At 42.1% G+C, this 18,217-nt stretch overlaps 1 protein-coding gene and 2 long non-coding RNA genes across 3 annotated transcripts; 2 read left to right on the top strand and 1 right to left on the bottom strand.

Moving 5' to 3' along the window:
- Window positions 1–250: 250 nt before the first annotated feature.
- Window positions 251–1,065, bottom strand: LOC131883825 (uncharacterized). The gene is made up of 2 exons (XM_059231406.1): window positions 609–1,065; window positions 251–540 (listed from the first exon to the last, which is right to left on the bottom strand). The coding sequence occupies exons 1-2, from the start codon at window positions 968–970 to the stop codon at window positions 288–290; spliced, it is 615 nt and encodes a 204-aa protein (XP_059087389.1). The 5' UTR covers window positions 971–1,065; the 3' UTR covers window positions 251–287.
- Window positions 1,066–1,154: 89 nt separating this feature from the next.
- On the top strand, window positions 1,155–1,859 carry LOC131883827 (uncharacterized). Its single transcript, XR_009373649.1, has 2 exons — window positions 1,155–1,509; window positions 1,578–1,859. It is a non-coding gene; the product is annotated as an uncharacterized LOC131883827 (long non-coding RNA).
- Window positions 1,860–6,807: 4,948 nt separating this feature from the next.
- LOC131883943 (uncharacterized) lies at window positions 6,808–17,126 on the top strand. Its single transcript, XR_009373664.1, has 3 exons — window positions 6,808–6,962; window positions 10,467–11,428; window positions 17,014–17,126. It is a non-coding gene; the product is annotated as an uncharacterized LOC131883943 (long non-coding RNA).
- The last annotated feature ends 1,091 nt before the right edge of the window (window positions 17,127–18,217 follow it).

Raw genomic sequence — 18,217 nt, 5'->3', positions numbered from 1 at the left:
GGAATGATCTCAGGTTCGCCCATTTAAGGTGTAACGTCAGCAACTCATGTTGTAAATTAAGTATTATGAAGAAACTTGGACGTGGCTAGCCTGAAATCAAACTAGGATTCGCCGATTGGAAAACGGAGCTAGCCTGTGCATTAATACCCTTTAAATGTATACCCTTTGAATTATTCAAATAGAAACATCTCTTATTCCATGGATCTTTGGGTTCTAAAACTAGTTTTTAGTTTTGGACAAATAACCAAGGTTACGTATTGCGATTGCTATTATTACTTTAATGCTTATTATTGACATTGAGCGTAGACAGTTTGGCACATGGCCTCACTAGCCAAGCCGATGCTCTCTCCAAAAACAGGCAGGGCAGCTGGCATCAGAGCATCGACGTATTGAGCGCAAACTGTGGCATTGGGAGAGGCTGAGGATTTGCAGAAGGCATCGCCTTTCAAGAAATCCACTGTGGTCTTGGTTCCATCATCGCTAGCGATCACTTCGCCAACCAAACCCACCAAACGTTTGCATTCATCGCAGCCCCATTTTCTAAATTTTCATCGGAAAAGGGCTAATTCATTTGAAATTCCAGGGAATTCAAGAACACATTATCTTACCCTTGGTAAACAGGTAAACGGGCCTTGCAAGCTCCGATTTCAGAAGCGGAGCAAATTTCTGTCGCCGTGTTGTCATCACCGAAAACGGCCGTGGCCATCTTTCCCCACCATGCGTCCACTCCCTTCTCGCAGCCTTTGGGGTCATCAAGGTCGGGACAAATAACCTCCTTGATCAATTGGGATTCTCCTGCAATGGCAGCTTCGCTCATGAGAAATTTGTTCAATTGGGTCACTCCATCTGTGCAATCCTTGCAAGCATCGTCGTCGGCTTTTCCGGTGATCGAAAAGGCCAATCCGTGGTTGACCAAGGCCAGACACCCAACAGTCAAGGCTAACAGCGTTGTGTTTTTCAAGAAAGCCATTGCAACGATGAAATATGATTAGTTCACCTCTCAGCTCCTTTGCAGACAAACTGAATAACTCCTAACATATTGTACAGCTTATGGGTTATATCGGGTCAAGAGAGCAATCAACATTCTTGTAGTTTCATTGCGTTGTTATGGTGAGTGCATGTTGATAACAGCCAGATATGGGTATAAAATCAAACAAGAATATGTAAAACTGACAGTTGTGTAATCATGAAGCTTCTTTTTGGTTTTGCGGCAACCCTGTTGTTGGGTCAAATTGGCATCACCCTTGGGGACCAGTGTTCAGATTGCGTCCAAAGGGTGACACAATTCAACAAATATTTTAGCGGAGAAGCCGGCATTGCTGGCGAGATTATTCTCTTCACTGAAGGGTTTTGTAACATGGAAAGTGATCCCCCTGCTTGTGCCAAAGGAGTGGAAACATGGTGGCCTAAAATGTCAGAATTGTTGTTTGGCAACAAAGATGCTCCCAAAGCCACGTGTGTCGACATGAACCAATGTGACGATACGGATGTTGCAGATATAAAGGCAGAGTAAGAAACGGGTGGTCAAAGTTGGGTATAAGTATTGGCTGCTTCTTAGACTTTTATTTGCTTTGTAGCGATTGGACTTGTGTTGATTGTGCCAAATTTGTAATGGATATTGGCAGCGTTCTTCTTAACAACCGGAGAGTGCCCAACATGCACAGGATTTTCTGGACGGGAAAGCTTTTTGTCAAAATACTTCTATTACTTCCGATTCCTCCACATGCAAAATGTATGTAGATGAGTTCATTCCAAGGCCTTCAAGCAATTGGCTTTTGATTTGATCAAGCATCGAAGAACGTGTGCAATGTTGTTTTCAACATTTGTCCTTAAGATAATAACAACCAGTTTAAAATTGACTTGTTTTTATACCTTACTCCTTTGTTCATGATTGTGGACACTTTGCAACAAAATTATCATCTTCTGCAATATGTAGTTCTTACGCTCTTCAATACATGCTTATGAATGTGTTACATATGCATTCCTGTGTTGTGCTTATGGTATAAAGGTCAAAGAGCATAAGCATAGTTATCGAAGAATATTTGTTCGCGTATTTTCAGATATCAAAACATCGTCCTTTTGGACTCATATCATTTTTACATTCCATTGTGTATTGTTTTGAACCCCTTTGATCTCTTTTGAGACTTTTCTTTTCATTTTTTCTCGTTTTTTGAGTGATGTATTTTATCAGCTTAAACCTACAAGTACTTCATATCATCATTGTGATACTGGCATGGTGACGAACAATATAAATGCTTGAAGTGATATTTCTTCTGTCTCATTGATTGTCTTGGCCTGATTGCATCATTATGATTAATACCCGCAATTGCATTTGCTCGATTGTCGTACAGTAAGGTTTGTCATAAGCGCATGAAAAATGGACGAAAACGCCAGGGTTGAGAATTCTTTCCCAAACCAGACAACGCATTCTTCTTTCAATGAGAATGGCCTCAAGTCGCCCTCAATTATGAGCTTGATCAAACGACTGGATAAAAAGTTTTACCCTTTCAATGATCAGTATATAACTTGTGATAATAAAAAAAACGTAAGAGGGCTAGCTTATTCATTATTTGCCCTGTTATGTACTGCGCTTTGAGAAGGCATTTTTTTGACTTAGTTGGTTAACAAATAAAATATTGAAACTTTTAATTGTAGCAACCTAGTCTGGGGGTCATTTGAAGTACTAATTTGAACAAAGATGCAATAAGTATTTTTGTTTGGCAACTTCCTTGCCCTTACTGGGAATGGAATTTCCTACAGTTCAAGGAGAAAAACTTATTGATTTTACTTACTTTAGTTATTAAGCTTTGCCGCACGTAGAAGGATGTGATTTCTAATAACATCAAAAGCAATAACTTTTACATATTAAAACGTAAATTGTGAAGGCTTTATTTACCCCGTTGTCATATTCTTTTGCGAGGAGAGCACAGAGAGCTATAAATCGACGGTACGCATTTCATCAAAATACGCAACCTCTTACCATTGTTTCTTTTTGCCCGTAACCAAAAATGTAGAGTAAGAAATATGAAACTTATTTTTTTTCTTCTACGTCCACGGAATACGGTACCCACGTGGTTTCGTGAGTGCATATTTTGAGATGTGATTTGTACCCAGTTGCACCTACTGCGAGTATCAGATAGTTTCGTGAACGCACATTTTGAAATGCGACTGGGTAAAATTTAGACCTATTGCATTTCAAATTTTGCGTTCACGAAACCACGTGGGGGTTTCCTATTGGTTGGATATGCAAATGTAATTGCAAGTTTTATTGCAATTACGTAAGTTGCAGGTCTGGTTCCTAATTGCTCATTTGCTTATGCACTCTTTTCGTTCAAGGTATGTCACAACTCAAAGTAGGTCGATAATCTTCTTACCCAAGACGACCTTAACCTAGAGAAGAGGGCGACTCTTTTTCTTCTTCTGAAATTTCTCAACTCAAGTTGATGCTTCAAAAGAAAATTGACGGAACGGAACGCCTTGGGAGAAAATCCGTTTTGAAAATAGGTTCATTTTAGGCATTATTCTGGAAACAAGACGTTCCTTGTCACTTAAACCAGGCATTTTGCGTTCTTGCATGAAGATTGTGAGACACACCAAACCTTAACGAGGACGAAGGCAATGAATATAATTACCAAGGATCACCTCACCTAACGAAAACTAGTCAACTACCTTTATCAATATTATTTTATATCTGCTAAAGCTACCTAACACCAAAAAAATCAGATTGTTTAACGGTTTGTCCCAATTTTGACCACATTTTGTGACTACCCAGGGTAACTACGTTATCCAAAACTCCATTGCATTCGATATGTTCATACTGCATTTTGTCAAAGCCTGACGTTTTTGGTTATTTTTTACCAAATCTTTAAAATTTCATTTTGAAATCTACATGGTCACAGTTTGTCGTTTTTGCCTTTGCTAGGCGTCATCTAGTGGCGAAATCCCATGAATTGGATTTTCAACCACAATAAAAAAATATCTTGATTGCGATAAAGTTTCTCATTGGATATATGGCGTACAGTACAAATATTTTTTCAGTTAGTGATTAGGTCCCATTTTGAGTCAAATGGACTTTCCGAGTCTGATTTTGGTACTTTAGTTGCGTGATTATCTACTTGGAGCATTGCGTTATGGAATCATCACTGCCATCTTAAACACCATGATTCATCCAAAGAAGATCACGGACTTTTTTACCCTTACCTTAAATGCGTCTCGTTTTTGATTAGATAGGAATGGATTGAGCAGGGCTTTGTATCTAGAAGACTACAAAAGTGAGATCAGCGCACCATAGCAATTTTATTTTAATTCTTTCCCCAAAAATAGTTTAACTGGGCCCCAGATCAAAACCAAATGCATTTATATAAAATTATCTGATTCTACCTGTCATATAGGGCTTTTGCTACCCTTCAGGCACCTTTCAATGTACTTCAAATGTTTCAAATGCCAGTTGTTGAGCCACTTTCTATATTTCTATTTAAAGTTACCTAGTTTGAATCTGGTGTTGCTATGATTGCAGATAAGGATGCCTGAAGAGTAACTTAAGCCTTAAAACTAACCCTTAAAGCACGAAAATGTGTTTGTTTTGGATCTGGAATCCATGTAAACTCAATGTTTTGAAACAGAATTGAAGGCTCAAAATTAACTGCAATGGTGCTCTGACCTCACTGTTGCACTCTTTTAATACATGGCACTAGGATTGAGTGTAAAGAGAGCAAAACTATTTCAGACCAGAAATGAAATGGGTAAAACAGGCTAAGCTGGAATTTCTCTGAAATGTTTGTAAAATGTGACAAGCACCACCCACTATCTTTGTGAATGAACTTGAATGAAGTTTTACTCACTTCAAAAACTTACAATAGTCTTATAGCTTATCAAAAATCATTGACCATTGCTAAATGAGCAAACATACCTAAAGACCTTTGTCTTAGGAACGAGATGAACAAAGCCCTTTTCATAAGTCCACAGGGCTTTATTGTATGCCTGTTGTGTATGCACACATGTATGAAACTGAACATGTCATCGTGGCTGGTTTGGCGTGGTCTTGTTATATTGAAAGTAACAAAAGTGGGGCTTCATGAAAATTGTCAGGGTGTGCATCAATCAAAACCGTCCAAGCAATGAATGCCACGTTTTTTAAATCATGCAACTAAAGTACCAAAATCGGACGCGGAAAATCCGTTTGACATTCCGAGTTCAGGAGTAAAAAAGACTTGAGAAACGCCATCCAACGGACTTATAAAGAAAACGTTCCCTTATTTTTAAAATGATGGGAATATGATACATAAAATACAAGAATTTCTGAATAGCTCAGCGTAAACCTCTAACATCTAGCCAATATAGTAACTAAAATAGAGATAAGTTTTAAAGGCCGATTTTCTCCCAAAAGGTGCAACCAATTCTTTTTGAGCATCAATCCATCTGGGCCCGACTGTTTTAAATGGCGTATTCTTCTCTTAGAACCCCACCGTGAACTCACACTTCTGTTTGTTAATCTTTTTGGGGGAGGATGCCTTAATGACAACAAGCAGTCGTGTACCATTAGTTTTGGCAGAAACATTGACGGTTTATTGTATACATTCCTGTGTAATATTTTCAATCATTATTACATAATTCGAAAACTCAGACAAATTCATTGCAGGGTATTCAAGATAGCATGGAGATCAATCAAATCCCTTTTTCTGAATTTCGCATAGCTTCCTTCATACAGTAAATAGTAGCATCTCAAGTAGTTTTATAGAGGTTTAACATTGTACAAAATATAAATTTGCCTCGCTTTGCCAATCGTCGTGTCCAGTGCTCTTTTATTCAAGGTATCATGGACTCTGTCGAAAAAGGAAACCGAAGACCTGAACTCTTTTCTGATCAGCGGAAGCATTTATTTGAAGATAACCTTGCATAAACACGAGAGTGCTTGGGTTTATCGATCATATAGGTAGTGACTATTGGATAAGATTTGGAATGCTATCACTTTTACCTAAGGTTGAGGAATGTGTCACAAGAAGAAGTGGAATGACTTTTTTTATTTTACATCATCCAGTGGTCAAGCTGTATTTTCTTCGAGAACAGACCGTAGAGGCTTAATGTGCGTTTTGAGAGCACCTTCAAGCCCTCGAGAATCCAGGCTAGTTAAAACAATGACGTCCAACTCTCTTCTTTCTCGGGCTCCTTCATTCTTCAATTTGCTGCCCTCAAATATTCGTAGGGTTTGTGTAGGGGTTGATCCAGTAGCAAGATTTAAGTCAGACTTGGACAAGTTTTTGACTAAAATTCCTGATCAACCTTATATTCAAGGATTAGCCAGATCAGCCAACTCCAATTCGTTGGTCGATCAAATAATATGTATAAATAAAAGTCAAGTAAAATAAATAAGCTTCTCGTCTTGGACTGCTGGGATTCCAATCCCGGTAGCGGTAAGGAAGTCCGCACCAAAAAAAAAAAGATATTGCTTTGAGAGCTTGCACAATTTTACGATATTGTACATCAAATCTAGACTGGTTGATGCGCATATGTTTTGAACTCTCATCATCTATCCTCTAACACCACACTCCTTGCCAAGCGACAATAAAGACCCCCAAAGTGATTGTATTTGTTTGTCGTTGGCACCTACAAATTGACTTGAGTGGCGAAAGGTTCCATTAAATGGGAAGGAGCGTAGCGCAAGCGCAAGCGCATCCAAGGCTGACTGCATGTACGCGGTTTCCTTCTTCTCACTCGCAGGTCTTTTGGATTTGGGCTAGGGGAAATGAAGAGCGCCTCCTTCCCTTCCACGGCTCGTTCCAAGACCGTTCCAAACTCCGTGTTAGTTGTTGAGCGTCCTTTGTCCCGTGAGTAACTTGCATCCAATCTTAGTGCTCATCGCAAACGCCAGTTCTTCGAGTGACTGACTGACACCTTATTGAAGGAGTAGGAAAGTTGGGAGTGAAATTTGACTGAAGGTCTTTGTTCCCGTCGGGTGACATTGGGTAAGTTCCACATGTTCGTTTATGTTGTTGATGAGTTGTTGAAGAATCTAATCAAAAGACTGCGCCGAAAGGTTGAGATGGCCAATTTGGGAGCAATCTCCCAATAGCTTGAATCAGATTGAAGATCAAGAACAGGTCCAGTTGCCACTCTCTCCCATATCAAGCCAAAAAAACTTGGAACACGGATGTCCACACACTTGGGTAACTGCTTGAAGTGGGAAGAATTCTTCTACAAGTGGTTCATTTTTTGGCACTCCCGAGCATGGATCCTGGGTGAAAGTTAAGTTTCATCTTGGCCGGATCATGTGAGGACTGAGGAGCTCTTTTTCCCTCCCAGTTCTTTTCTTTGGCAAATGTGAGCCCTGGGCGGAGCAAAAACTCTTCACGAGGCGACTCGAATAAAGGTGAAAGATTAATGATAAGCACGGATGCATTGTCTTTTCGCTGGCACCAATCAAACTTGCAAAAACTTTTAAAGGAGTTTTTTTCTGTCCTCTGGGCTCTTCTCGCGTTTCTCTGGCTAGTTCAGGACTTCAGGTTGGCCAAAAAAAAGAAGCCCGAAGTCTGCTGAACTCTCCATGTCAGTCAGTCGAACGAAAGAACGAACTGTCTTCAAACTTTTAACTGATGATAATGAGGCCAAACTGCCCGGAGAAAAGGCAGGGAAGACCAACTCCATCGTTGCCGAGGAGCCCGGGAACTTTCGTTGTTAACTTGGTTATGGTCTGTTTTTAGAACCGGTCGAGGTCTTAGTCCGGATCTCCATCTCTTGAATGCGAGCAAAAATGAATAATAGAGCCGTGATTTTTTTTCTCGCTATCGATGCAGCAATCAGACATGGCTTTACGAGCGCCTAAAGAGAAGGAATCTTCCTTTTCTTTTAATACTAATGGCATTGTTCAAATGACATCCAACCTGAGCCAAAAAACCTGCTGTCAACCCTTGGTGCAGCAGCAACAGCAACTCTCTGCATTTCTCCTTGGGCTATGTGAACACCCCTTTCTGATGCAGATTGGAAACTCGATCCAAGCCAGGTTGGAACTTTTGGAGGTAACTTTTTCCACTACTCTTTGTCTGTTATCATTTTTTAGACTGCCTCTCCGCTCCTTGGCGCCTCTTGTTCTGTTGTTTCGGCTGCTGGCAAGGAAACCACCTCCTGGGCTCGGTTTAGCTCCGTTTAGATGTCAGTCGCTAAGAGAGCACTTTGGCAAATAGCATTTCATGCCTTAGAGAGCAAAGAAGAAGAGAAGGAAGAATCAAACCCATCGTGATCTCATCCACTTTGGAGAGATCTCTCAATCTTGGATTGGGTGAAGAAACACATCATATTGGAAAAATTCCTTTCGGGTAAAATCTAGGCACTGTGGTTGGTGTCTGTATTTGGCGATGGAACCCACTCTCATGTAGCCCAAATGGAACAGATCCATCTTTTCCTTTTTTTTTTTTGCAAGTTTATGTCACAATCGTCGTTCGCAGGGAGAGTTCCTTTTCCACTCAAGAGGAGCTCCAAGACATGACGGTTCCTTTAATCTAAATGGACGATTAGAGACGAAGTGTTCCTCTCAGTATTAGACCATATGGTCCAATATGAGGGCAACTAACATACAACTCGATTGTTGTTCAAGGGCAGGGATTATTGACAAGTTGAGCGGTGGAAAAGAAACCCTCAAAGGATGCATCCCGAGTAACTAACTTGGAGGCCGCTCTGTTGCCTTTGATTAAGGCCATGTGTATATACGTGCGTACATATGAATGGACGTAGATACAGTATTCTCGTAGATGAGAGTTTCTTCGGTTCCCAGATCTGCAGAGATAAAGAGGTTGTAGTGAATGAATCTAATGTATGGCTTAGTGACATTGAAGACTTGATCCGCGAAAACTAAGGCCCATCATCCCGGCATTTCCAACTTTAAGGAAATGAAACGGAATTGAATTGACTTCGCAAGTGAGGCTCGCAAAATGCTGGCCATGGCAGCGGCTTCTTTATGGGTCAGAACTCTTCTTGGAGAGCCCAGCTCGGCGACTCAGTGGCTACTTCTTTTCAAGACCATTTTGAAACCCATTTGTCAAGTTGGTTGAAACCAATCTGGAGGTGTTTGCTGTCCACACAAATTCCTGCTGTACGGCCAAGGCGGAAACCCATTTGTCAAGTTGGTTGAAACCAATCTGGAGGTGTTTGCTGTCCACACAAATTCCTGTGACCTTATCTGGCAGCAGCCCCAGAAGAAGTGCGACCGTTTATCCAAATGGACCGTGGATCAAGCCGAAGTGAGAAAGAAGAAGAGAGAACGAGGAGAGAAAGAAAGAGGTGGTGGTCTTGGACAAAGATAGAGTCCAGTAGTTGGATGGTGGGGACCCAACCCTGAGAAGCAGGGAAGTGGAAAAAGGTCTTGATCCATTTCAGATGTAGAAAATTGGGCTCTTTTCTAGGAACAAGCAGATCTCTTCCCACTCGTTTGGGCTCTCCTTGTTCAGTCGCGACAATTCCTGGATCTGTTCTCCTTTTGAAAGGAGGCACACATTTCTCTTTCTTTTGGACTAGCCCAAATCCCCCCTTCGCGATGGTTCTTCTCCAACCCTCCCTAAGACAGAAATTCGGGCAAAAAATGCGAATTGAAATTGAGTTTGTCAGATGGCACCATGCACCTTGAGCAAAGGGGAGATTGGGATAGAATTGGACTACCATCAGGGGGGGGGGCACGGTATGATTTAACAATGCAACGGTGAACCAGTTCATAATTCCTGGGCATTCGTGAACCTCCAAACGCTTCACTTGATACTGTCAAAAAATAATGCGAGATGCGGGTGCCGGAAAGTATTCAAATACTGGAATCTCATGCCTCTATCGTATGTTCATGATTCTGAAGAAATAGGCGCGTAACATTTGTTTATTCAGAAGAGTGATAAAGTATCGTACATCAGCTCCTTAAGTGTGGTCAAATGTAACAGACCTATTCCAGATTCATGAATTGAATTGCTTTGGGTAAGAAGAAGTCTCGAACTCTTCATGTCCTTAGTTGATTCAACAACTGTCAACAGTTTGACAATACTGTACATCTAGAAACCTTTAAAGATCGTACTTTGGCAAGTCGTCTTGGGTGCCATATTTCCGTAGCAAGCTGTCATTTGCAGCTATATTTCTCAACTTACGTATTACAGCATTAAGTAAAACCGAAACCACCCATGATAAATAAGGATCAATGCCGCCCAGATGAGATGATTATCGCTTAAGTGATGATTCAAATCCATGTGTTGCTAATTGGCAGCTTAAACGCAAACTCATCCCAAGTATCATTACAAAAGAAAATTTAAAAGATGATGAATTTTGTTTCCTTGTCTCAACATTCTATTGCAGTTTTGACTAATGTATTGATTTTTTTCCATTTTACTACAAATCAATCATCATGAGTTCATCAACTAATCACCATATATTCAGCGTCACTTGGTCACTTGGTCCACTCAAAAAAGCAAAGCAATACATGTTGTGTTTTCCTCTTATTCCAGCAAACCGACAAAATGGAAACCCCGTCTTGTTGTTCATGTCGCGTCTTAAATGGTGCATCATTGAGAAGCTTTCCCCGTTGTCTGGAGAGTAACAACCGGTCAGTCTTGGCCTTAGTTTGGATGCAGAGCACTATTGCCTCCACAAGGGGCTTTTTTATTCCAATATCGCTAAGAACCAACTAGGGATTGGATCCCAGCCCACCGACAATGTCTTTCCACCGAGTGATGGGGGATCCAATGATGCAGCAGGTGATTTAGAGTCTGGTCACAGAGTTCTCACCTCGTCCTCGTCGAAGTCGCCGTCTTCGCAAAGGCTTGTCTGGAATTCATGAGATCCATTTGACCAAGATCAAGGCCGAGAGCAATCTAGCCAATCATTGATCTTCAATTTGGAACTGCTTTCGACTCCTTGGACACACACCACGCGGACCGGAGTTTGGTGCATTAGCATACTGTACCTTCCAGGTGAATTACGTGCTTCAGGATTTGTTCCCATATTGGATTATTGCTCCCTCTGTAAAGTATACGAGTGTGTTCTTATTAATGTGAATGTGCTAAAGCACCATATCTTCACGGCCATCAAAGAGGCCCTTCTTTCAAGACCTTTTCCTCACCTTGAGTGGAATATCAAAACCGATCAGCATTGTCAGGCCAAGCAGGGACCAGGAGCACCAATCAAACGGATCCTATCACTCCCAATCGCGGTCTTGGCCAAAAAGGTTTTCTACATTAAATGGTTGCTCACCCAAGAAAAACGAGCCTCGGTCGTGTCAACATGAATAAAAGGCCGAACAGCCTCACCTCGTGTCGACAAGGTCGAAAGGGAGCACCTGCATTGGCCAGATCACATTCTCAAGGCTGCTGTTACCAACACCACCATCTTCACCACCACCACTGGCATGTGAGTGTCGTCCTTGTGGTCTTTCTCTCGTTCTTTACCTCGACAACAGTCTCAGACGGCGGTAAGTTAGTTTTAACGTGACTTGCATGTTCATCCCGTTTGGCTCGAGAATGAGACCATTCCAGGGATGCCTTTGATAAATGTGGGTTTCATGTGTATGAATGCTTATGTTTGTTTCTGTACGGGCATGGCTGTGTGTTGTACCTGCTGCCAAACCATTTGTTGGCTTATTTCCGTTGATAATAAATATGGGCAAATAGTCATAAATTCGGTATTACGTACACGGTATTACACGCATCTTTTTGATCTTCTTCTTCGGCCAAACCTATAGCTTTGCACTTGCAACGTGTTTAATGAAAAGAAGAGATGAAAACATCTGAGAAACTATCATCTTGTCACGCAAACTTTACTTTATCGCCATTTTCACTCTTTTCTGAAGTGTCAAGCAGGAAAACGAAGCAGTTGGGCTCAAACCTTAGAAACCTTGAGGGTAGGACTTGTTTCCAGACGAAAATCCAGCGCAGAAAATCTTGGACTCATAATAATTAAGGGAAAACGCAAGTGGAATGAGCAAACTTTCAAGTTCTAACGTTTTCAAGTTCACAATAAGCTCCCCGAGGGACAAACATCCGCTTGAAGTTAAACTATGAATAGGAAACAATTGAGGATAATTGCCAATGCCTTTCACAGAGCAAGTTGGTCGTCCCCGAGGGAATAATTCAAGTCCACCCCAACGGGCCCATAAAGTACGAGTACAAGTACATGTCGGATTTGGAACACAATCAGCCATGGGTAATGAATGCATTGATGGAAATCATTACGATCCAATACATTCAAGCTGGACAGTGGTCTGTCTACGTATTTGAATAATGCACGACGAATTTTCCGCCCAGCTAGACATGCATTATGGTGTTGGCTCTTCGAGGGCCTATTTCTGTCCATCTAAATTTATCGTTTTTGTCTTTGTCCGGGTGGCGTCTTCGAGACGTGCCCATAAAGCACTATGCCCAAAGGATGTCGGGGTTTTTTTGTTTCGGTTTTCCATCCGTCTGGGATCTTCTTTCTCCTGGGAGAGAGGGGGGGGGGCGACTCATGGTTCGGTGGGTCGGTCTTCTTCATTTAGAAAGAGATGATATCGGTCAGCTCGTGTTCACTGTTTCGCTGTTTAGTGCTCCTCAATCCCATCAACTACTTGCTACACATCCTGCTGCCTATTCACCGGGCAGCAGAGGAGCATGTCCTGCAATTTGCCCTTAATCCTGTTATATGGCATTATCTTGGCATTGAAGAATATCACCGGGAAAGGACCCTCTTTGGAGCCTAGTCCTAGCTAGACGGAAATCACTCCCAGCTTCGCAGGAAAACTTCCAACTGTGCACTAAGCGTGATTATTATTGAACCCGTCTTCGAATGGTTCCAGATGCTCAAACACGGTTGGAATACAAAGGACATGAGGTACTCTACTACCATTGTCAACAAAGCAAACTTGCGGCTTTTGGAAGTGTGCGGTTGGGTGATGGCTTCTCAAAGAGCTTTTTAGCAATTACTACCAGTTTGTGCGAGGTTTGTACCGAGATTCTTTTCTTTCATCCGCTCTTTTTGGGAGGGAATCCATCCCCAAGGAGCAGCCAGTGGTTACTGCACTACACTACACTAGTGGGTTCGAACAAAGCAAACTTCGGTGACACTCGCTTTCCAGAAGGAAGAAAAAAAAGCAATTTCTAAATCGCTGCGGAGGTGATTCTCTCACTTTATGATGGTTGTTGTGTCGGGGGAACAACGCCGACCTTTTGTCACGGTTGGTTGTGATAGTTTCAAGTCCATTCTTTTCGCACTAGCCGACATATTCTTCTTTTTGCGTCTGATCTAAAATGAATATCTTGAAATTTGGTCATTTCAGTGGAAAACACGACTCGTTTTGAAATGAAAAATTAAAAAAAAGACCGTCCAAAAGCGATGGCCACCAGTTTGAGCCAAGACGTGCATTGCATTCAAACTTTAAATTGCATCCCAACGAAATGCATTATGTCTCTAATTTACCCCATACGCCGCCCTCGCCCAGGTCACTCCATTCAAAAATACGGATTTGTTGACGCCATTCTCGTGGTTCTTTGCATGAAGTAGCTAACCTCCGGTTATTTGATGAAACTCCACCAACAAAAATATCCTTCAAGTGTGTTCGTACATTTGTGTTCCCATTTCCTTGCCGTAGCTTTAGGAAGCTAAGAGAATGTGGAGGGACCAGAAGAAAGAGCCCACTGAAGATTTCTCCCCTACCAGAGGTACATTGTATTTGAGGGGAGGGAACGAAGGAGGAGTTGGAGAGGTTAAGACATCTCGAGATTGATAACATCTTGAGATGAACGATGCTTCAGGACATTTCGTTATGACCGGGTCCTATCCACTGAACCTTCTTCTCCACTCTCAATTACTTTAACCAAGAAGAATTAGGTTTGCAAGAAGTGTTATATCACAATCTCCGGTAAAGATTGAATAAGAGGGAGTGGATGTGCTTGGCGAAGATTGAACCTGATCCTCACTCACATGTGATCCCTCTCTGATCCCCAGGATCCCTAGACTACCTAATGAAGATGCCCTAGTGGTCCCCCGAGCTCCTGCACACTTCCGAATTCCCATCGAGCTGTTGAGCATGCCGATACAATAATGATAAGACGCACGTGGTTTCCAAGTGCAACCTAACATGTTGTTAAAGATACACTCCATCTGGGAGCGATCTCGGGCCAATGTACGATGTGGGTCGAGTGCATGGCACTGCGTGCCGCTTGAAGAACACGATCTAATTCCAAGTTGTCTTTCCACATACCTTGATGAGGTGGATGTCAAAAGATGCATTAAATCGGTTGAAAATGCACACAATTACCGAGTGTATTTACACGCTATACGTGAACGGACGCGAGGCTCTCACTAGAGCGAGGGTGGTTTTGGAACCAGAGACCCTCTCCCCTTGTTTTCTTGGCAAATCCTCGCTAAGCCATTTTGAGTAAGCATCTGGAATGCTGGGGTGTAACTAATTTGTCCAAATTAGGAGTTCCCTCAGCACATTTTTTAGCCAACCCTCGAGAGTTTCGTTGGAGAACCACCCTGGGGGACACCATGTAAAGGGGAATAACATCGAAAAAGGAACGATTAGTAGCGATTGGATGTTGTTAATCTAAGAAGTATGAATACTTCGTTGAGAGGTTCCAAGTTATAAAGAGGGAATTTGTGGTCGTTTTGAAAGCCCAAACAAAGTTTACGCGACCAACATGATGTCTGTGGCCTGAGGTTTTAAGAGCCTGTGTCTGGCGATCTACGGCATTTATTGCATTGTTCCACATAACTCTCTTCATTTTCATTTTCGTCGTTATTTCATTCACTTACACGTGTATTGGAGCAAGAAATGCGAGAAAAGAGAGGATGTCTGATGATAACTAACGAGCTTGCATGTTCCATGTTCCAACCGAACCATGTTGTACCTACCATCAGCGGGTTTCTTGCTGTCCCTCTGGTGTTGGTATTTGGTGTGCCCTGCTAAATAGGAATTTGTTTGTTTATTCGTCTCCAAGGGAAGAAAAAAAAGAAGTTGGAGATGAATGCTAGAGATATTTATGATGATTAGCGCCTCCCCTCACCCAGCCTTCTGGGGTCTATTTGCAAAGATTAGCTACGGTACGTAGGTATACTATGCCCTGCAGTATAGTAGAGGATGTACCCTAAAACCCTGTTAGCGTTCCAGTTTTACGCGTTCTAAAGAGAGTAATGGCTAGTTAACGGAGATGATATGGGGATGTGTCCTTGTCTTCTTCCGCCTTGAGTTGAGATCATTTGGTTCCTTCCGCCTTTTCTTGCCAAGAAGTCATCCTAATGTTCTAACGCCCTTGGAACAAGTGAAGCAAACCACTAAGGGAAGATATGTGGGACATGGAACACTGTAATTAACTTAATTGGACTTATGTTACGAGCAAGAATCCTCCTAACAACCACCTGATTACTCCTTCTCCTTCTATTCGTATAGTCTTAGAAAACGTCGTAGTATACACTCTCGTTATCTGGGAAGTTGCTTGTTCCGAAATTTTGCGCTTTTGTAATGTCAAGTCTGGCCAGTAAAATTCATGAATGAGGGAACGAGTGAAATAGGCACTACTAGTCTTTCTGTATCTTTATCTGTCCCCAAAAAGGAGCTTCCGTACTCTGAGAGATCAATTCAAAAACCCGACCGCCCCTCTCGTTTTATGCTCTTCTTCAGAGACAATAAAAACCTAAAGTACAAGCCTTTTGTCTTAGGGATGACCCTCATAACTTGATTTCAGGATTTTGTGTCGTGGGTCTGGGATCCCAAGGTCCATCCGCACGAAATGAAATGTTCATCTCCTCCTTCTTCGTCTGCTTCGTCTGCTTCTTCTCCTTCTTCTTGCTCGGAAGGGAAGCCGTTTCATTACATTTGTTTCCTGTCCCACTGTTCCCAAGTTATACTATGACCGTCACAGACTACCCCACTTCCACCCACATGGCGATGGTGATGGGAGTGGGACAAGCTCGAGAATAGGGAAAAAAGAATGGACCAATGATGGTTGACCACCGAGAGGTTTACGAGCAAGAGATTTCAATGTCTTTCCTAAGCCGGGCAGATTTTGCATTGAGATTTGCTTTTACTTGAAGTTTCCGAGGAAACCATGCTAACAGGAAGACGCGAACTCAGGAAGGCAGGAAGATACCCAAGTTTTGGAAAACAATGAGGCCTAAGATCAGGTCGTTCATTGCAGTTTTCGCCATGCACGTTAGCTTGTACATGGCGTTCGAGTCCACTTCATTTGCATGCATCCCAAAGGAAAAAAACTTTATTCATAACGGAAACCACGAAAGTTGGTCCCTGAAATTTTTCCTTAAGCGAAAACCCATAACTTAGACTAAACCTGACAAAAGTTTGCCGGGAGTGGGCTTGCCACCACAGACCCTCCCTCCTCCTTTGGCCTTACCTCGACTATGATACCACCTACCACCAACCATTGGAGGCTTCAGCTCTCTCCAATAGTATCAGACTGGTACGGAGAGACCTAAAATGTGCGACCTTGGATCCCAGAAATCGAGTCCGGAATTCGAGCAAACTTCATGCTCGCCTTTAAATTTAAAACCGGGTCACTTATTTTCCCACACCCCCGTGCTTAAGTGGCCCAAATGGTCCCCAAAGCTCAAATACTCTGAGTTGGCAAATATGTCTTCATTTTGCCCACAAGGAACATTTGGCACTTTTACCTGTAATTCGAAAGGATCGGTTCCGCTTTCAAGTGAAAACATCTGTAGTGGCCTTGGCACGTTTGTCATCAACAGTCATGTGTACATCTGTATCGCTTTATTCATCTGATATCTTCTGGATAGCTTCAGCTCAAAATCTGTTTTTTATCCCTTGCATTTCAATGACAAGATTGCTGAAAATTACATCTATTCCACTTAGTACAAATGTCCCTGAACAATCCGAAAACAATTGAACCAAAAGGAGATCCAAAGAGAGCTGCTGATGATCAGAAGCTTTTTGAGAAATGTACACCATTGTACTATATGGTTCACCTCCGTTGAAGATCGTTTTTCTCAATTGATCTTTTCCGGAAATTACCTCATTTGAAGCACTTTCTCCGTCTTTCTTTCCAGAGTCGACTACCGTTACAACCCAAACCATTGGAATCGTAGGTGGCAATGCAGATTTGTTTTGCAACACTACGGCTTCGTCTCCCAGTCATCCAGTGATCCTGGTGATTTGGTATAAGAATGGAGGAGATCCTGTTTACAGGTAAGAGGAACGAATCCCTGGATACCGATCCTGTTCCCAGCAATGATTCAATATCGCCTCTAAGCGGGAAAAAAGAGAATTGAAAACCTCTCATCCAAAGGAAACAACTTGAACCGTGCAACGTGTTCCGTCTTGTCATTGTGGTAACCATTCTCTTAAACCATGCCACACGGTTGAACTTTGCCCTTATTGACCTGGGCAAAGGCTGATATGAGAGAGAAGCTGGGGGTGTTTTGGCCAATTGCCATGTCTAAAAGCGCTTCAGTTTCATTGGACTTTTGAAGTTTTGGGAAGGTTCTCTTAACCAGCAGCGAGCAAGTGAACCAACGGCGTGTCGTTGGACGACATTCATTGTTGGTACTCGGCCAGTTTTGGACAATTTAGAGGGCAATAAAAAGCAAACTCCATTAACTATTATGAATTTAAAAGAATGCATTAAACTTTGAAAAGGCAATTTTTTTTCGGCAAAATTGAGCGTTTTAGCTTCAATATGTAGAAGCAGTTCTGAGTTTTACGAGCCAGATAAACAATGGCTCCATGTTCTTGAATGGTGGATGTCTGGCCAAATTCTTTCGGCGTTGCCATCCTCTGATCGCAAACAGACATGGGCAAAAAACGCCGTTCCGACGCAATTAATCGCTCATAATTTGGGTGGAGGCAATTGGTTGTGATTAAGGGAGCTCTGTTCTAGTCTAATCTTGGCACAAGCTCAGAAGTCCTCCTCACTTCATGATCTTTGGAGACATATTGGACCATAATTGCACACGTAATGAATAAACATAGAACATAATTTAGACTTACATTTCAAATGAGAGTGACCCTAAATGATATCGTCATATGGCTTATCGTCAATTGATTTCGATTATTTGCCTTTGTGCGCAACCAATGAAAAGCGCAAAGTGATACATTTTGTTGGCGAATGACCTTCACTCCAAACCAAACCATTGCTGACTTCCTGCGAGTCAGCAGCAAAGAATGTTTAAGTAGTTCCTTTGGTTAGCAAAAAGGAGCATAAAGTCCAATTTCTTTAGCTTAATAGTATCGTTAATCAAATACCAAGTATGA

Source organism: Tigriopus californicus, chromosome 7, assembly GCF_007210705.1.
Source record: "Tigriopus californicus strain San Diego chromosome 7, Tcal_SD_v2.1, whole genome shotgun sequence".
In the NCBI taxonomy this organism is placed as follows: Eukaryota; Metazoa; Arthropoda; class Copepoda; order Harpacticoida; family Harpacticidae; genus Tigriopus; species Tigriopus californicus.
The sequence above is the reverse complement of the archived record's forward strand: the minus strand, read 5'-3'. Positions and strand labels throughout refer to the sequence as shown.